The sequence below is a fragment of the Rhinoraja longicauda genome, chromosome 5, assembly GCF_053455715.1.
Source record: "Rhinoraja longicauda isolate Sanriku21f chromosome 5, sRhiLon1.1, whole genome shotgun sequence".
Lineage (NCBI taxonomy): Eukaryota > Metazoa > Chordata > Chondrichthyes > Rajiformes > Arhynchobatidae > Rhinoraja > Rhinoraja longicauda.
Genome location: NC_135957.1, coordinates 85,607,256 through 85,627,571, shown reverse-complemented (window position 1 = coordinate 85,627,571; position 20,316 = coordinate 85,607,256). Strand labels below are relative to the sequence as shown.

Below are 20,316 nucleotides of genomic sequence, written 5' to 3'. Positions count from 1 at the left end.
AGGAAAGATTGAGGGGCTGGGACCGACAGGGCTGTTGCACTCAGATGACTGGCCTTTGCCAGAGCCATAATGGCGCAGCGGTAGAGTTGCTGCCTTACAACGCCAGAGACCCAGCTTACAACCTGACCATGGGTAGACACACAATGCCTGAGTAACGCAGCGGGTCAGGCAGCATCTCAGGAGAGAAGGAACGGGTGACGTTTCGGGTCGAGACCCTTCTTCAGGCTGATGACAGGGGAGAGAGCGGGACAAAGATAGAATGTAGTCGGAGACAGGAAGACTAGTGGGAGAACTGGGAAAGGGGAGGGGATAGAGAGGGAAAGCGGGGACTATCTGAAGTTAGAGAAGTCAATGTTCATGCCGCTGGGGTGTAAACTACCCGAGCGAAATATGAGCTGCTGTTCCTCCAATTTGCGCTGGGCCTCACTCTGACAATGGAGGAGGCCATGGATGCTGTCTATAGAGTTTTTACGTTCTCCATGTGACCGCGTGATTTTTCTCCGGGTGCTCCGGTTTCCTCCCACACTCCAAAGGCGTTTGTAGATTAATTGGCGTTGGTAAAAATTGTAAAAGTCTCTAGTGCGTAGGATAGTGTTAGTGTGCGGGGATCGGTGGCCAGCACGGACTCGGTGGGCCGAAGGGCCTGTTTCCGCGCTATATCTCTAAAAGTCTAAAAAGAAAGTCTGACCAATTCTCTGGCTCTCTGATCTAACTGCAGGGCAATGAGTATCCATCCAACTGTGTGGACTTATTGGGCCAAAGGGACTAGGTCTTTGCTACATCTCCAAACTGAATCAAATCGCTGGTGAGATACACTGCAGGGAGCTGAGATCTCCAGTGGATCATTTAGACATAAAGACACATCTGTTCGGCATGGAAATACTGCCCGAAGTCAGAAAGCAAGGATTCAGATCTGACCCATGCAAAATCTCTTGCTCATTTCAGGTGGAATCTGGCTCCACGCCCACGCTGGCTCTTGGCAGCAGAGGTGTAAACCATTGTAGACCAGTGCACGGAAGTTTAATACCAGTGGAATGGGATTTGTGTGAAACCACAGGCAAAGGGTACAGTCTGAGAAAGCAATGCCTTTGCCAGGCGTCTCCCCACAAGCAAATAAATTGGCTTCATTCAGGTTGTGGGAAGATGTATATTGACATGTAATAATGGTTAGAACAAGTGCTGGAGTAAATCAGCATCTCTGGAGAACATGGATAGGTGATGTTTCAGGTCGGGTTCCTTCTTCAGACTTGAAACGTCACCTATCCATGACCTGCAACGATTATAAAAGCCAAGGAATTTCAGATTTAGTTTAGTTTAGAGTTTAGAGACACAACGCGGAAACAGGCCCATCGGCCCACCGAGTCCGCGCCGACCAGAGATCACCCCGTACACGAGCACTATCCTACACACACTAGGGACAATTTACAATCTTTACCAAAGCCAATTAACCTACAAACCTGCACATCTTTGGAGTGTGGGAGGAAACCGGAGCACCCGGAGAAAACCCACGCAGGTCACGGGGAGAAGGTACAAACTCCGCACAGACAGCACCCGTAGTCAGATTAGAACCCAATTATATGGCTCAAAGGGCCGAATGGCATCCTCCTGTACCTATTGTCTATAAGTCCCCCCGACTCTCATTCCGGAGGGTCTTGATGCGAAACGTCACCCATTCCTAACATGCAACTACCCGAACGATTCCTCTGACGATTTTATACACGAGATAACTTTGTACAAACTGCACCACAGCCTGCGTACTGAGTGCTCTGTCAGGATCTACGAATCTGTGTCATATTACAAAGAACCAGTCAGCCTGACCTTCCAATGTCATATATAGTGCACAGTGATTATTAACAACCCAGATCACAAGTTCTGGCATCTTTGAGCTTTACAAAAAAAATCAAGTAGTTGGTTTTCAGGGCAGTAAAGTTCAAGGGCAATTTTCCTCTGTAAAATGCCTTTTGTTCCCTGCCAAAGTGGACTGCCTGACATTTAACCACGAACCTTGTCCTTTTACGACGTCAACCGTAAACTGATGCTCTGAACCAACATGCCAGTGAAACACAGTGGCGCAGCGGTAGAGTTGCTGCCTTTCAGCGAATGCAGCGCCGGAGACTCAGGTTCGATCCTGACTACGGGCGCCGTCTGTACGGAGTTTGTACGTTCTCCCCGTGACCCGCGTGGGTTTTCTCCGAGATCTTCGGTTTCCTCCCACACTCCAAAGACGTACAGGTTTGCAGGTTAATTGGCTGGGCAAATGTAAAAATTGTCCCTAGTGGGTGTAGGATGGTGTTAGTGTGCGGGGATCGCTGGGCGGCGCGGACCCGGTGGGCCGAAGGGCCTGTTTCTGCGCTGTATCTCTAAATGTAAATCGAAACAAATGTGCCTAGACACACACACACACACACACACATGCACAGACGCATTATAACCATAGAAAAGCACATTTATTGGGATGCACAATATGACAAAAAGCATTGTTTAAAAGAAAGACCCTTTTAATTCAGCTTACTGCTAAATCAGCACAGTTCACCAGTGTCAAAAAATAAATTCTTATTAATCATTCGGCATAAAAATAATTTAAATATTTCCACGGGGGAACTGGGACTGCCAGTATCTGTGGCCTTCGCCTCAAGCCCCTGAGTTCCACATCCATGAGGCACTGGATACTATTCTTTCTGGTTCTTTCAGTCGTGCAAATGATCCAAACAGAGAATGCTGGAAGCACTCAACTTGCCAGGTTGTATCGAGAGAGGAAAAAACAGATAGCACTTCCCATCAGAGAATAAACATCGGGACGTGAAGAGGTCCTGTAATATTTTCCAATTCAGTTGAAAAGAAAACAGCCTGAAATATTAACTTAGTTTCTCTCTGACAAGCTGTCCTGCTGAGTATATCCATATTTTTCATTGATATTTCAGATTTACAGCATCTGGAGTACTGTCTTTGATTCATGGACTTGACTACATTGAAAGGTATGCAGTGTCATTGCCAGCTTGCAGTTCTAAACTCCACGTCGCGTAAAAGTTTGCAACTAACTCTATGTTCAGTGCAGTTTGGTTTAGAGATACAGCGCAGAAACAGGCCCTTCGGCCCACCGAGTCCGCACCGACCAGCGAACCCCACATTAACACTATCCTACACACACTAAGGACAACTTACATTTACACCAAGCCAATTAACCTACAAACATGCACGTCTTTGGAGTGTGGGAGGAAACCGAAGATCTCGGAGAAAACCCACACAGGTCACAGGGAGAACGTACAAACTCCGTACAGACAGCGCCCGTAGTCGGGATCGAACCCAGAACTCTGGCACAGCTAGGTAACAACTCTACCTCTACCGCCCTACCGAAGGACAAATGTGCAAGTTTGTAATTAGGATTGCATTAATTTTACAATCGAAAGAAGCAAAACAATTTTTAAAAAGCCCTTTGTAGCAAAACTGTAATCCTACAGTAAATATTAAGTCTTGAAACAGTCAATACTTCCAATTTCTGAATGATATATTCAAAGAAAAGTCAATTTCATTAATGAGATATAATCACGATCAAATTGCTAGACAAGTAAAATGACTACTTTTCCCTGTAATTGGTGCAGCTTTGACAACTAACTACCTCAGAAATGAACCATTTCTGAATTGCTTGTTCCTATTTAATTAATAAGTCTGTAGGCATAATCTAGTTTCCATTTAATAATACACTGCGCTGTAATACAAGGGAATGGTGCCCCAAGTTTCATTTAGTCAGTCACAAGCAGCAATTGCATTGAATAATATTCCTACATTAAAAGGACAGTAGATTCTTTGAAGATACCGCAATTCTCTGAGGAATCTTTGACTGCCTTGGCCCGACAGAGGCACTGCATGATAGTTCTGTTCTTTGCATCAAACGACTCTTTGAAGTCATGTATTCAAAATCCTCCTTTATCTTGCTCCTTCCAATTTGAATCCGAACCCCCGGAACAACACAGATTCAAAATAACGTGTGGAATAAAAACAGTACTGAACAGTTTATTTGGCTGTTGAAGACTATTCAAATTGATATTAAAATACTAGTAGATGGGTCTCGAACCTCCTGTCTCAGTTTTTCTCGGGAACGTCAGCGGCTTTAGCCACGAGGTAGGTATCTGCCCAAGCATTTATCGCAAGGCTTCCAGGCCGTTCCTTGAGTGCGCTGGTGCCAGGAGAATGCGGGGAGTTCCAGGAAACGGCTTCAGTCCCACAGCTTGATCTGCCCGTCCCAACCACACGTAATGACTTTGGATGTCTCGTGGGGGTGCCAGATAGCGCTGATGCACACCTTGTCGTGCGCCTTGATTCTGCTGTACAGTTTGGTCGTCTTCCAGTCCCAGATGTTCAGCTTCCCATCGGCGTCACCTGAAGCAACGTAGCTGTTCAAACAAAAGACGGGATTAGAGTACGCAGCAGAGGGTGCAGTAACGAAACGAGAATGTCCATCTCAAGGTGACAAATGCATACACACTTTTCAAGTCCCCAATAATTTGATTCTGTTTTATGCTTATACCTTTTTTTAAATGTATTCCTCGTGTTTTTTATGGTGTGGTTGATAATAGACAATAGACAATAGGTGCAGGAGGAGGCCTTTCGGCCCTTCGATCTAGCACCGCCATTCAATGTGATCATGGCTGATCATTCTCAATCAGTACCCCGTTCCTGCCTTCTCCCCATACCCCCTGACTCCGCTATCCTTAAGAGCTCTATCCAGCTCTCTCTTGAATGCATTCAGAGACTTGGCCTCCACTACCTTCTGAGGCAGTGAATTCCACAGATTTACAACTCTCTGACTGAAAACGTTTTTCCTCATCTCCGTTCTAAATGGCCTACCCCTTATTCTTAAACTGTGGCCCCTGGTTCTGGACTCCCCCAACATTGGGAACATGTTTCCTGCCTCTAACGTGTCCAACCCCTTAATAATCTTATATGTTTCGATAAGATCCCCTCTCATCCTTCTAAATTCCAGTGTATACAAGCCTAGCCGCTCCAGTCTTTCAACGTACGACAGTCCCGCCATTCCGGGAATTAACCTAGTAAACCTACGCTGCACGCCCTCAATAGCAAGAATATCCTTCCTCAAATTTGGAGACCAAAACTGCACACAGTACTCCAGGTCTCACCAGGGCCCTGTACAACTGTAGAAGGACCTCTTTGCTCCTATACTCAACTCCTCTTGTTATGAAGGCCAACATTCCATTGGCTTTCTTCACTGCCTGCTGGACCTGCATGCTTCCTTTCAGTGACTGATGCACTAGGACACCCAGATCTCTTTGTAACGAAACGAGAATGTCCATCTCAAGGTGAAAAATGCATACACACTTTTCAAGTCCCCAATAATTTGATTCTGTTTTATGCTTATACCTTTTTTATAATGTATTCTTCATGTTTTTTATGTGAGGTGGCACAGTGCCTAGCTGGTGGAGCCGCTGCCTCTGAAGGTTTAGTGATCCTAATCTTCGATCCTAATCTTGGAGTTTGCATGTTCTCCCTGTCACTGTGTGGGTTTAAACTAGGTGCTCCTGGATTCCTCCCTTTTACTTTTAGACTTAGAAACATGGAAAATAGGTGCAGGAGGCCATTCGGCCCTTCGAGCCAGCACCGCCATTCATTGTGATCATGGCTGATCATCCACAATCAGTAACCTGTGCCTGCCTTCTCCCCATACCCCTTGATTCCACTAGCCCCTAGAGCTCTATCTAACTCTCTCTTAAATCCATCCAGTGAATTGGCCTCCACTGCCCTCTGTGGCAGAGAATTCCACAAATTCACAACTCTCTGGGTGAAAAAGTTCCTTCTCACCTCAGTTTTAAATGGCCTCCCCTTTATTCTAAGACTGTGGCCCCTGGTTCTGGACTCCCGCAACATTGGGAACATTTTTCCTGCATCTAGCTTGTCCAGTCCTTTTATAATTGTATATGTCTCTGTAATGGCAGTTTCTATACCTTCTCAAAGTCCAACTTCGATCGCCATTACTGCTCGGGGATGGAATGGAGGTATAGCTCCTACAGTCTCTATAAGATCCCCTCTCATCCTCCTAAACTCCAGTGAATACAAGCCAAGTCTTTTCAATTTCCTCATATGACAGTCCCGCCATCCCAGGGATCAATCTCGTGAACCTACGCTGCACTGCCACAATTACAAGGATGTCCTTCCTAAATTAGGAGACCAAAACTGTACACAATACTCCAGATGTGGTCTTACCAGGGCCCTATACAACGGCAGAAGAACCTCTTTACTCCTATACTGAAATCCTCTCGTTATGAAGGCCAACTTTAAAGAGACAGCGTGGAAACAGGTTCTTCGGCCCACCGAGTCCATGCTGAACAGCGATCACCCTGCACACTAACACTATCCCACAAGCTAGGGACAATTTACAATTTACACAAGTCAATTAACCTACAAACCTGCACGTCTGGAGTGTGGGAGGAAACCGGAGCACCTGGAGGAAACCCACGCGGTCACAGAGAGAACGTACAAGCTCCGTAGAGACAGCACCCGTAGTCAGGGTGGAACCCGAGCCCTTGGTGCTGTAAGGCAGCAGGTTTACAGCTGTACCACTGTGCCGCCCAGCACAAACAACCCACTCGCTCTCAGAGCGGTGTAGTTTCCATGGTGCATCTTTCACTCAATCAATTTACTGTCACATGTACAGAGAGGCTCAGTGAAATGCTTGTTGTGCGTGCTATCACTTGTGGCACGAGGTCTATCCCTGGTACAGCCAGCAATTGCTGCTCATCCCTCTTGGTCCTTGAGTCATGGAGTCACACAGCGTGGAAACTGGCCCTTCAGTCCAACCTGCCCGTGCCGACCAACATGCTCCATCGACACTAGTTCCTCCTGCCTGAGTTTAGCCCACATCCCTCTAAACCTGTCCTATCAATGTACCTATCTAAATGCTTCTTAAACGTTGCGATAGTCCCAGCCTCAACTACCTCCTCCAGCAGCTTTGTTCCATACACCCACCACCCTTTACGTGAAAAAGTTATTCCTCAGGTTCCTATTAAATCTCCCCCCCCCCCCCTCCCCTTAAACCTCTGGTCCTCGATTCCCCTACTCTTGGCAAGAGACTCTGTGCGTCTACCCGATCTATTCCTCTCATGATTTTGTACACCTCTATAAGATCACCCCTCATCCTCCTGCGCTCCAAGGAATAGAGACCCAGCCTACTCAACCTCTCCCTGCCAACATTGTGGTAAATCTTTTCTGCAGCTTATGATCCAGGTTACCCCAGCAATGCGTTTTGCTCAAGACTTCTGCACTTGAAGTTTCTTGTGTGTCTCCTTATCAGTTAAAGTTTGATTTTCAAAGTAACATTTTACTGGCATTTTACGAATACCTTCCAAGTTCGATTACTCATGCAGCTATTATTTGTTCCATTGCCACATTTGTTTCTGTCAGCAGGAGCTTACAGCCGATTATTCAGACAATACCACACAAACAACACATTGTGGTGCAATTTCTTGAGATATCCAGAGTGTGGAATATTAATCTACTGACGTGGGCGTGAATCCCACTGACTTTTACATTCAGAGAGACAAATAAATTTGGAATAAAATGCCAGTGCACATGATGTTAACAAGCCGCATAATTAATAGATTGCTTTAAAAGCCTGTCTTGTTGACTAATGCCTTTCAGGGATTTGGAATCTGGAATCTCCATCCCCTTACGTCTGTGAGTGTGGCCCTCGGTCAAGTGTAGTCATCTGCCCCAACAAATGGTCCAAGCGATTAGATTTAGATTTAGATTTAGAGATACAGTGCAGAAACAGGCCCTTTTGGCCAACCGGGTCCGCGCCGCCCAGCGATCCTCGCACACTAACACTATCCTACACCCACTAGGGACAATTTTTACATTTGCCCAGCCCATACCTGTACGTCTTTGGAGTGTCTTTGGATTAACGTCCGTTAGGGGCGGGTAATAATCATACATACTTTCAGGCAATACCTTCGGGCAGCACGGTGGCGTAGCGGTGAACCTACTACCTCACAGCGCCAGAGACCCGGGTTCCATCCCGACTACGGGTGCTGTCTGTATGGAGTTTGTACCTTCTCCCCGTGACCTGCGTGGGTTTTCTCCGAGATAATAGACAATAAACAATAGACGCAGGAGGAGGCCATTCGGCCCTTCGAGCCAGCACCGTCATTCAATGTGATCATGGCTGATCATCCACAATCAGTACCCCGTTCCTGCCTTCTCCCCATACCCCCTGACTCCGCTATCATTAAGAGCTCTATCTAACTCTTTCTTGAAAGTATCCAGGGAATTGGCCTCCACTGCCTTCTGCGGCAGAGAATTCCACTGATCTTCGGTTTCCTCCCACACTCCAAAGACGTACAAGCTTTGTAGGACAATCGGCTTGATATAAATGTAAATTGCTCCTTGTGAATGTCGGATAGTGTCAATGTGTGGGGATCGCTGGTCGGCACGGACTCGGTGGGCCGAAAGGCCTGTATCCGTGCTGTATCTCCAAACTAAATACTCAAGACACCAACAATTCCCAGGTCATTGGTCATGGCACTGAGTGTAAGAGCAGGAAGCTATGATGCAGCTTCATGGGACTTTGCCTCTCTCACCTTAAAGTCATGCCTTCTAGCATTTGATTTTTCCATCCTAATAAAAAGCTTCTGACCGTCCACCCTTTCTATGCTTCTAATAATTTTATATTTCAGATCTCCCCTCAACCTCCAGCATTACAGAGGAAACAATCCAATTCTGTCCAACCTCTCGTAGTTAATAGGACATCCTTGCTGCTGAGGCAGTGCAGTGTAAGTTCACGAGGTTAATCCCTGGGATGGCGGGACTGTCATACGAGGAAAGATTGGAACAACTGGGCTTGTATTCACTGGAGTTTAGAAGGATGAGAGGGGATCTTATAGAGACGTATAAAATTATAAAAGGACTGGACAAGCTAGATGCAGGAAAAATGTTCCCAATGTTGGGGGAGTCCAGAACCAGGGGCCACACAGTCTAAGAATGAAGGGGAGGCCATTTAAAACTGAGGTGAGAAGAAACTTTCTCACCCAGAGAGTTGTGAATTTGTGGAATTCTCTGCCACAGAGGGCAGTGGAGGCCAATTCAATGGATGAATTTAAAACAGAGTTAGATAGAGCTCTGGGGGCTAGCGGAATCAAGGGATATGGGGAGAAGGCAGGCACGGGTTACTGATTGTGGATGATCAGCCATGATCACAATGAATGGCGGTGCTGGCTCGAAGGACCGAATGGCCTCCTCCTGCACCTATTTTCTACGTTTCTAATCCAGGCAGAATTCTGATAAGCCTCCTCTGCACAATGCCTCCACATCCTACCTTTGGAAAGGAGATGGGAAGGAATATTTGTTAAGTCAGAGGGCGGTGAATCTGTGGAATTCTTTGCCGCAGAAGGCTGTGGAGGCCAAGTCAGTGGATATTTTAAAGGCGGAGATTGACAGATTAGAAAACAGCGGATCAGGCAGCACCTGTGGACAGCTTAGAAAATAGATTCTTGATCAGTACGGGTGTCAGGGATTATGGGGAGAAGGCAGGAGAATGGGATTAGGAGGGAGAGATAGATCAGCCATGATTGAATGGCGGAGTAGATTTGACGGGCCGAATGACCTAATTCTGCTCCTATGAACTTCCTGCAATGTGGCGACCAGAACTGCACGCAATACTCCAAATTTGAAAAGTATTATTTAAAAACAATAGCAAATCAGAAATCATATATTCCATAAACTCACCTCATATCAGGGGAAAAATCCACTTGACAGGCATAACCAGCCACCATGTGGCCCTTGAAGATCTTCTTCTTGTTCAGTCGGAATCTGTTTTGCGCTCCAAAGATTAAAATCTGATTATCCATTGATTGGCAGGCTAGCCACTTTCCTACACAAAAACCAAAAGAGAAAATAATTAGATCCATTATTTTGTGCACCAGTTAATCAGATATATACACGTTAACATTTAGAGTTCCAGTGTAATTTCTGCAATCGAGGTCGGATTCGGAAGGAGCATCGGAGTTTTTTGCCTCCTTCTGTAGAGGTTATTCTACGGTGACTAGTTCTTGTTACTGTACGTGCATCCAGTCACAGAGTATTGGGATGTGAGCTGTAAAGTGGCTCCACTCAGGGAAGATCTAAATCTCGATGACACATGGCCCGAAACATTGCCCATCCTTTTTCTCCAGAGATGCTGTCTGACCCATTGCGTTACTCCAGCACTTTGTGTCTATCAACAGTTATCAGGTTAAGCAGCAGATTCTTAGTCATAGGGTGATACAGTGTGGAAACAGGCCCCTCGGCCCAACTTGTCCACACCGGCCAACATGTCCCATCTACACTAGTCCCACCTGCCAGCGTTTGGCCAATATCCCTCCAAACCTGTCCTATCCATGTATCTGTCTAACTTTCTTAAACATTGCTATAGTCCCAGCTCCAGCTACCTCCTCTGGCAGCTTGTTCCATACACCCACCACCCTTTGTGTGAAAAAGTTACCGCTCAGATTACTATTAAATCTTTTCCCCTTCACCTTAAACCTATGTCCTCTGGTCCTCAATTCTCCTAATCTGAGCCAGCAACTCTGTGCATCTACTCGATCTATTCCTCTCATGATTTTATACACCTCTACAAGATCACCCCTCATCTTCCTATGCTCCAAGGCATAGAAACCCAGCCTACTCAATCTCTCCCTACAGCTCAGACACTCAAGTCCTGGCTTGGAAGTGGAGAGGATGTTTCCACTAGTGGATGAGTCCAGGACCAGAGGTCATAGCCTCAGAATTAAAGGACATTCTTTTAGGAAGGAGATGAGGAGAAATTTCTTTAGTCAGAGGGTAGTGAATCTGTGCAATTCTTTGTCACAGATTCTTGATTAGTACGGGTGTTAGGGGTTATGGGGAGAAGGCCGGAGAATGGGGTTAGGAGGGAGAGATAGATCAGCCATGATTGAATGGCAGAGTATTCTTGATGGGCTGAATGTTCTAATTCTGCACCTATCCCTTAACACCTTACATTATCTTAAATCTTTCCAGCTTGACAACATCTTGTGCCAGAAGACTTAAATTCCTGCAGCTGGTTCCAATAATGTGTATTTACAGTAAAAAAAAACCATCTTGTGTCCCCATGTGTTATTCTCAGTCATAATATAAACATTCATGTAAGCTGCTCGAACCGTAACAACATCTTCTCGGCAGGGGTGAGGGTGCAGATGGTACTCTGGAGATATTCCTATGTTGCAAACAATTCCCATCCTTTCCTGCTCCCCTCCCTCCCCCCCACCCCCCCCCACTCCACTTTTGTTCTTTGCTTATCAACAGGAACACTTTGTAAGAAAATAACTGCAGATGCTGGTACAAATCGAAGGTATTTATTTCACAGAATGCTGGAGTAACTCTGTGGGTCAGGCAGCATCTCAGGAGAGAAGGAATGGGTGACGTTTCTGGGTCGAGACCCTTCTTCAGTCTGAAGAAGGGTCTCGACCCGAAACGTCACCCATTCCTTCTCTCCTGAGATGCTGCCTGAGCTGCTGAGTTACTCCAGCATTTTGTGAAACAGGAACACTTTGATTCCTATCACAATATAATAATACCACAGAATAGCAACATGACCGCCGATGCTTGAAGTTCTAAATGGAAGCAGAAGCTGCAGGAAATGGCAGATGCGGCCACGTCAGTCTGGGGGAAGGAGAATTGGAGTTGATGTTTCAGGTCAATGATCTTCCATCATGGGGTTACAGAGTCTTAATGGGCCGGGAACAGGCACTTTAGCCCCACTCATCCATGCTGACTAAGATGCTCCATCTAAGCTAGTCCCATTTGCCCGCGTTCCGACCAAATCCCTTAACGTTTAATGCAAGATAAAGCCCAGTAAAGTCCGATTCAAGGCAGTACGAAGGTTTCCAATGAGGTAGATGGGAGGTCAGAACCACCCACTAGTTGATGAGAGGACGGTTCAGTTGCCTGATAACAGCTGGGAAGAAACTGGCCCTGAATCTGCATGTATGTATACCCAGTGTATGAAAATAACTGCAGATGCTGGTACAAATCGAAGGTATTTATTCCACAAAATGCTGGAGTAACTCAGCAGGTCATGCAGCATCTCAGGAGAGAAGGAATGGGTGACAGGTGTATGTATACCCACCTCAATTAACTCTGGCACCCTCTGTGTGAAACAGTTCCCCCTCGGGTTCCTATTAAATCTTTCCCCTCTCAACATAAACCTAAGTCCTCTAATTCTTGAATCTTCTACCCAGGGCAGTTTAGTTTAGTTTACTATTGCCATGTGTACTGAGGTACAGTGAAATGCTCTTTGTCGCGAGCTATCCAGTCAGCGAAAATGCCACACATGATTACAATCATACCGTCCACACTGTGCGCTGACATCTTTCACCTCCGTGATTTACATGTCTACCAGACAGAACAACCGTGATTAAATCACCCTCACCCCCCCCCCCCGTCTCTGAGCCAGCACTGCCCCCAGCGTTACTCCCCCCCCCCCCCCCCGATCTCTGCACTACAACCATCATTCCCCCTGTTCCCTTCACCCCGCCCCTTCTCTGCAATCAAAAACATGTTTGGTTTCTGACGTTTCCTGTCTCTGATTACAAGGCGTTGGTTGGCCTGACAGGTTAACGCTGTTTCTCTATCTGCTGACCTGAGATGGAGGAGACAGGTGTGAAGGGGAGTGGCGACAAGGCGGCTTAGTGGAAGAAATGTGTGTACAACGTGGTGCTGGAGGCAGGAGGGGGGGGTAGAAGTAGTACAAGAAAGGGCGAGGGGACATTGGAGAATTGAAGAACCCCTCTGATACCCGCTGAAGGCCCACTCTCACTGCAGACACAACCTACAATCCACTCCATATCTCCATCTACCCCCCCACTCCATATCACCATCTACCCCCCACTCCATATCATCAGCCCCCCACTCCATATCATCATCCCCCCACTCCATATCACCATCCCCCCACTCCATATCACCATCCCCCCACTCCATATCACCATCCCCCCACTCCATATCACCATCCCCCCACTCCATATCACCATCCCCCCACTCCATATCACCATCTCACCCACTCCATATCATCATCCCTCCACTCCATATCACCATCCCCCCCACTCCATATCACCGACCACACTCCATATCACCACACACCCCCACTCCATATCACCATCCCCCCACTCCATATTACCATATCACCATCCCCCCACTCCATATCACCACCCACCCCCACTCCATATCACCATCCCCCCACTCCATATCACCAGCCCCACTCCATATCATCACCCATCCCCACTCCATATCACCATCCCCCCCCCACTCCATATCACCATCTACCCCCCCCACTCCAGACCCCCTGCTCCATGGCTCCTTCCTCCCCTCTAGACCCTTCCTCCCCACTCCAGAGCCCCTCCTCTCATGACTCCAGTCCCCTCCTGCCCCCACTCAACCTCCTCCTGCCCCCACTCCCGACTCCTTCCTACCCCCAATCAAGAGGGGTAGGAGGACATTTCCGGTGGGCTTGCTGAATTCAGTCTGAGGGAGGGTCCTGACCCAATCCATCCAATGCACAGTTGTTAATGAGGACGGCTGTGCCTAACTGCTGAGGATAGCACAGGCGGTCACAGATGACAAACTCACCATTGGGTGACAGTGTTACTGCAGGCATGGAGTGCATACTTGGCTCTGCGATGTATTTGAAGTCCACGGGAATGTCCCTGTAGAATGACAACACAGGCAAGTAAGGCAATGGAAAGAAACGTACAATTCAAACAGCTTTAAGGCAAGTGACCTGGCATGGTGGCGCAGCGGTAGAGTTACCGCCTTACAGCGCCAGAGACCCGGGTTCAGTGCTGTCTGTCCGGAGTTTGCACGCTCTCCCTGTGACTGCATGGTTTTCATCCGGATGCTCCGGTTTCCTCCCATACTCCAACGACATTGAAATTTGTAGGTTAAACAAATTGTTCCTGGTGTGCAGGATAGAACTAGAGTATGGGTGATCGCTGGTCAGTGCCGACTTGGTGGGCCGATGGGCCTGTTTCTACGATGTACCTCAAAACTAAACTATAGACAATAGACAATAGGTGCAGGAGGAGGCCATTCGGCCCTTCAAGCCAGCACCGCCATTCAATGTGACCATGGCTGATCATTCTCAATCAGTACCCCGTTCCTGCCTTCTCCCCATACCCCCTGACTCCGCTATCCTTAAGAGCTCTATCTAGCTCTCTCTTGAATGCATTCAGAGAATTGGCCTCCACTGCCTTCTGAGGCAGAGAATTCCACAGATACTAAAGGAAGGTGCAAAGCTTAAAGGTGATGCACGTGGCAAGTTTTGTTTTACACAGAGGGTGGTGAGTGCCTGGAACACTTTGCTGAGGGCTGGTGGTTCAAGCAGATATGTTAATGGCGTTTAAGAGACTTTTGGATAGGCAGGTGGATATGCAGGCAATGGAGGGATATGGGTTATGCGCGGTTAGATAAGTGATGGTCTTGGCATCATGTTGGGCACACACATTGTGGGCCAAAAGGCCTGTTCTTGTGCCGCAATGTGCTCTGTTGAAGTTCAGACAACTCATTCCCGGATTGCAAAGGTGTGGTGATCTAAATGCCCTTACAGTACAAGCAGTGTGCTCATGCAACAGCCAATCTGTCAGAGTGATGAATGAGTGGGATAGACGATCCAAGAGGAAATCTCAACAACAGCTTCTTTTAATTTTTAAAATGCAGCAACACTCCAGAGAAGTACGGTGATAGGGGCGGTACAGCAGCACAGCGGTAGAGTTGCTGCCTTACAGCTCCAGAGACCCGGGTTCCATCCCGACTACGGGTGCTGTCTGTACAGAATTTGTACGTTCTCCCCGTGACCGCGTGGGTTTTCTCTGAGACATTTGGTTTCCTCCCACACTCCAAAGAGGTCTGTAGGATAAATGGCTTGGTATAAATGTAAATTGTCCCAGTGTTGTGTCGAGTTCGACTTCGTGTTCGCAGTCAGTTGGATGACAATAATCAGAGACGGCACAGACTTTACCTGTTAGTTTATTAGAGATCTCGTAGACAGGTTTCTAAAAGCACACACAGAGTTGCGGACTCCGGGGCCAGTGGAAACGTGTCACACCAGCCCCTAGAATTAAGCCCCTTTTATCCCCCAAAACCGCAGAATTCACAGTTATTTACAAGTTGCGGGGATTGCCTGTCGGCGCGGACTCGGTGGGTCGAGGGGGCCTGTTTCCGCATTGTATCTCTAAAACCAAAACTCAGAAACTAAAGTATAGGAAACGAGGGCATGATTTCAGTTGAGGATTACATTCGATGGTAAACCAGACCATGAAAGCAAAGGAGAAATGACGAACATCTTAATACAGAACTATTGCAATTATTTGTTCGCTGCAAGAGACAATGATGATGTAAATTCATTCGAGTGGTTTTTTTTAGAAAGGACCATGTTTAGGAATCTCAAGAGAATGGCTGCAGCTGTACCTAAGAAATTAATGCCAAAAATCTTTTTGCAACTGAGATTATTTAAAGTAATAACTGCTTGAGCACAAAACGGAAAAGAGTCTCAAAGTGCTCCGATTTAAATCTGATCAATTTCTTTTAAATGCATTTTGGATGAAATTCATATAATTTCAGTAATATTTTACCCCACCATCCTCCGCATCCAGCACATTATTCTTTGACATTTTGGCCAGGTACAACGTGATTCCACAACCAGTTACATCTTCCCCTCCCCATCTGTTCTTCAGAATTCACAGCAATGGATCTCCAACAAAGACGGGGAAATCACGCCAATACTGTTAAAAGTTATATTACCAGGATTAATTACCTCCTTGGTAGACACAAAATGTTGGAGTAACTCAGCGGGTCAGGCAGCATCTCGGGAGAGAAGGAATGGGTGACGTATCGGGGCGAGACCCTTCTTTGGACTGAAGAAGGGTTTTGACCCGAAGAGTCCCCCATTCCTTCTCTCCCGAGATGCTGCCTGACCCGCTGAGTTACTCCAGCATTTTGTGTCTACCTTTGATTTAAAACAGCATCTGCAGTTTTTTCCCTATTAATTACTTCCTTCTTTGCAATACATTCTTTGAAAGTTTTGAATAGTTTAGTTTGAATCAGTGATGAAAAGGGTGGTGAATGTGTGGAAATCATTGCTACAGAAGGCTGTAGAGGCCTATCTGTGAAGACAGAGATAGATAGATTCTCGATTAGTACAGGTGTCAGGGGTTATGGGGAGGAGAATGGGGTTGAGAGGGAAAGATTGATCAGCCATGATTGAATGGCGGAGTAGACTCAATGGGCCAAATGGCCTAATTCTGCTCTTATCACTTATGAACTTATGAAGACACAGGTTCAAGTCTGCATCTGATTTAGGTGTTTAAACTAAACACTAGCTGTTCCAGATGTCAACTTCTCTACATCGGCGAGACCAAGCGCAGGCTGGGCGATCGTTACGCTCAACACTTCGCTCAGTCCGTCTTAATCAACCTGATCTCCCGGTAGCTCAGCACTTCAACTCCCCCTCCCATTCCCAACCTGACCTTTCTGTCCTGGGCCTCCTCCATTGTCAGAGTGAGGCCCAGCGCAAAATGAAGGAACAGCACCTCATATTTCCCTTGGGTAGTTTACACCCCAGCGGTATGAACATTGACTACTCTAACTTCAGATAGTCCCTGCTTCCCCTCCCCCTTCCCAGTTCTCCCACTAGTCTTCCTGTCTCCTACTACACCCTATATTGTCCCGCCCCCCTCCTCTGACATCAGTCTGATGAAGGGTCTCGACCCGAAACGTCACCCATTCTTTCTCTCCAGAGATACTGCCTAACCCGCTGAGTTACTCCAGCATTTTGTGTCTACCTTAGGTGTTTAAACTTATCAGTACCACCCCAATTTTTTTTTGTTATAAACGCCTCATGGCCTGGTGGGGCAACTCAAACGCCCAAGAACGAAGGAGATTATAGGAAGTGGTAGACAATGTCCGGTAGTCCATCACAGGTACTGATCTTCTAATCATCGAAAGGATGCTCTGCCTCAAAAAGGCAGCCAATATCATACCACGCCACCCTGGCCACGTTCCCATCTCACTCTTCCCATCGGGAAGTAGGTACAGGAGTCTGAAAACAACCAGGTTTAAAAACAGCATAGCCTCATCGACCATCAGGTTGTTAAACATTACACAACACTAGCCTCAACTATGAACTTCTATGGATTGTCTTTGGTTGCAGGAAGATGTTTCTTTTTATGCACCAGTGTTGTGGCTATTCATATATTGATTTTTTTTGTTTGTTTACTACATATTATCTGTGTTTACATGCCTTAATGCTCCTACAAGTAAGAATTTCATCACTCCGTTGTCGGTACATATGACAATTAAACACAAATTGCTTGAGTAACTAAGCGGGTCAGGCAGCATCTCTGGAGAAAAAGGATGGGTAATGTTTTGGGTCCGACCCGAAACATCACCCATCGTTTTTCTCCAGACTGTGTAGGAAGGAACTGCAGATGCTGGTTTAAATCGAAGATAGACACAAAAAGCTATTTGTGCTGATTTCTTGCTGTATGACTCTAACTGCGTGAATTTTTAGAATATCTGTTGTGTGTTTGATTTGACATGCATATCACACTACAATTTGCAAGAAATTGCAGGGAATTGTGGACGCAGCCCAGACCATCACACAAGCCAACCTCCCTTCCACTGACTCCATCTACACCTCACGCTGCCTCGGCAGGGCCAGCAGCATCATCAAGGACCAGTCGCACCCTGGCCACTCCCTCTTCTCCCCTCTCCCATCGGGCAAGAGGTACAGAAGTGTGAAAACGCACACCTCCAGATTCAGGGACAGTTTCTTCCCAGCTATTATCAGGAAACTGACCAGGTTATCAGGTTAGTGATTGTAGATGATCAGCCATGATCACAATGAATGGCGGTGCTGGCTCAAAGGGCCAAATGGCCTCCTCCTGCACCTATTTTCTATGTTTCTATCCTACCACAACCAGAGAGCAGTGATGAACTACTGTCTACCTCATTGGTGACCCTTGGACTATCTTTGATCGGACTTTGCTGGCTTTACCTTGCCCTAAACATTATTCCCTTATCATATATCTATACACTGTAAATGGCTCGATTATAATCAGGTATTAGAAACATAGAAAAATAGGTGCAGGAGGAGGCCATTCGGCCCTTCGAGCCAGCACCGCCATTCATTGTGATCATGGCTGATCATCCACAATCAGTAACCCGTGCCTGCCTTCTCCCCATATCCCTTGATTCCACTAGCCCCTCGAGCTCTATCTAACTTGCTCTTAAATTCATCTAGTGATTTGGCCTCCACTGCCCTCTGTGGCAGAGAATTCCACAAATTAACAACTCTCTGGGTGAAAAAGTTTCTTCTCACCTCAATTTTAAATGGCCTCCGCTTTATTCTAAGACTGTGGCCCCTGGTTCTGGACTCCCCCAACATTGGGAACATTTTTCCTGCATCTAGCTTGTCCAGTCCTTTTATAATTTTATATGTCTCTATAAGATCCCATCTCATCCTTCTAAACTCCAGCGAATACAAGCCGAGTCTTTTCAATCTTTCCTCATATGTCTGTCCCGCCATCCCAGGGATCAATCTCGTGAACCTACAGTGCACTGCCTCAATTACAAGGATATCCTTCCTCAAATTAGGAGACCAAAACTGTACACAATACTCCAGATGTGGTCTTACCAGGGCCCTATACAACTGCAGAAGAACCTCTTTACTCCGATACTGAAATCCTCTCGTTATGAAGGCCAACATGCCATTAGCTTTCTTCACTGCCTGCTGTACCTGCCCGCCAACTTTCAGTGACTGGTGTAAAAAGGACACCCAGGTCTCGCTGCACTTCCCCCTTACCTAACCTGACACCATTATCTTTCCGAAAGCTGACTGGTTAGCACGCAACAAAAGCTTTTCACTGTACACGTGACAATAAACTAAGCTGACAGAGTTTCTAGAAAAGCAAGAATAGCGCGATGCTAACACTGTTTTCATGAGAATATAGTAAAGAAGGCAAAATAATTTCACTTTCACTTTAAGGTGAGGGGGGCAAAGTTTAAAAGAGATGTGCGGGACATGAATTTTATTTTTACATGGAGACTGGTTGGTGCCTGGAACATGCTGCCGGAGGTGGTGGTGGTGGAGGCAGATAGTGGTGTTTAAGAGGCTTTTAGATAGGCACTTGGATGTTAGGAATGAATCATGTGCAGGCAGATGAGATAAGTTGGCATCATGTGCCACAGACAATGTGGGTTGAAGAGCCTGTTCCTGTGCCGTCCTTTTCTATGTTCTATGTAATTCACTCCCTCGGGTCGTACTAAATTGAACCACTTTATGGATTTCTGACAAAACCATAATCCGTGCTCTATGGAACAAAAAACCTTCATAATCATTCAGTTTGAGTGTGCAGCAAAAGGCCATTTTGAGTCACGACGCAAATAATGAAATGGGAAATTTGCTATAATGATCGGCTGTGGATTGAGCTGTATGAAGCCTCTGATATGTGTAGGAAAAAAACGGCAGATGCTGGTTAAAATCGAAGGTAGACACAAAATGCTGGAGTAACTCAGCGGGCCAGGCAGCATCTCAGGAAAGATGGAATGGGTGACGTTTCGGGTCGAAACGTCACCCATTCCTTCTCTCCCGGGATGCTGCCTGACCCGCAGAGTTAGTCCAGCATTTTGTGTCTACCTTTGAAGTTTCTCATATATTGAGCAATAACCTACAAACAAGCCATTAGCTGAGGGCATCGTACGCAAACAGTTTATTAAAGTGTATATTATACTGGATGCTTCATGGAGACAAAATGTTTCTTTGTATCTAAATCGCAGCAGGTACACACAGGAAAAAAGGAATTGAAAATCAGAATAAATGCAAAAATAATCTCTGCTTCCACGCTTTATCTCTAAACTAAACTGGCCCTTCGGCCCACCAAGTCCGCACCGACCAGCGGTCCCCGCACACTAACACTACCTTACACACTGGGGACAATTTAATATTTATACCCAGCCAATTAACCTACCAAACTGTACGTCTTTGGAGCATGGGAGGAAACCAAAGATCTCGGAGAAAACCCACGCAGGTCACGGGGAGAACGTAGACTATGCACAGGCAGCACCCGTAGTCGGGTTCGAACCCGGGTCTCCGGCGCTGCGTTCGCTGTAAGGTGCCACCGTGCTACCCGTATTTAGTTAAAGTCAACACGCAATTTAAAAGATGCATTCCTGCTTTATAACATGGAGGTGATATAGAATCAGAGAAGCAGACTGTTGTGAAACTTCTCATCTCTAAGTCGTTCACAGCTGCCCAGAACTTTG

At 46.5% G+C, this 20,316-nt stretch overlaps 1 protein-coding gene across 1 annotated transcript in view; it reads right to left on the bottom strand.

The window, feature by feature from the left end:
* Window positions 1–2,447: 2,447 nt before the first annotated feature.
* cdc40 (cell division cycle 40 homolog (S. cerevisiae)) overlaps window positions 2,448–20,316 on the bottom strand; it is a 128,925-nt gene continuing 111,056 nt past the window's right edge. The window contains exons 13-15 of the mRNA XM_078399887.1: window positions 13,627–13,703; window positions 9,733–9,877; window positions 2,448–4,391 (exon numbers count right to left, since the gene is read on the bottom strand). Coding sequence (XP_078256013.1) covers window positions 4,214–4,391; window positions 9,733–9,877; window positions 13,627–13,703 — 400 coding nt within the window. The 3' untranslated portion in view covers window positions 2,448–4,213. The remainder of the gene's footprint in view (window positions 4,392–9,732; window positions 9,878–13,626; window positions 13,704–20,316) is intronic.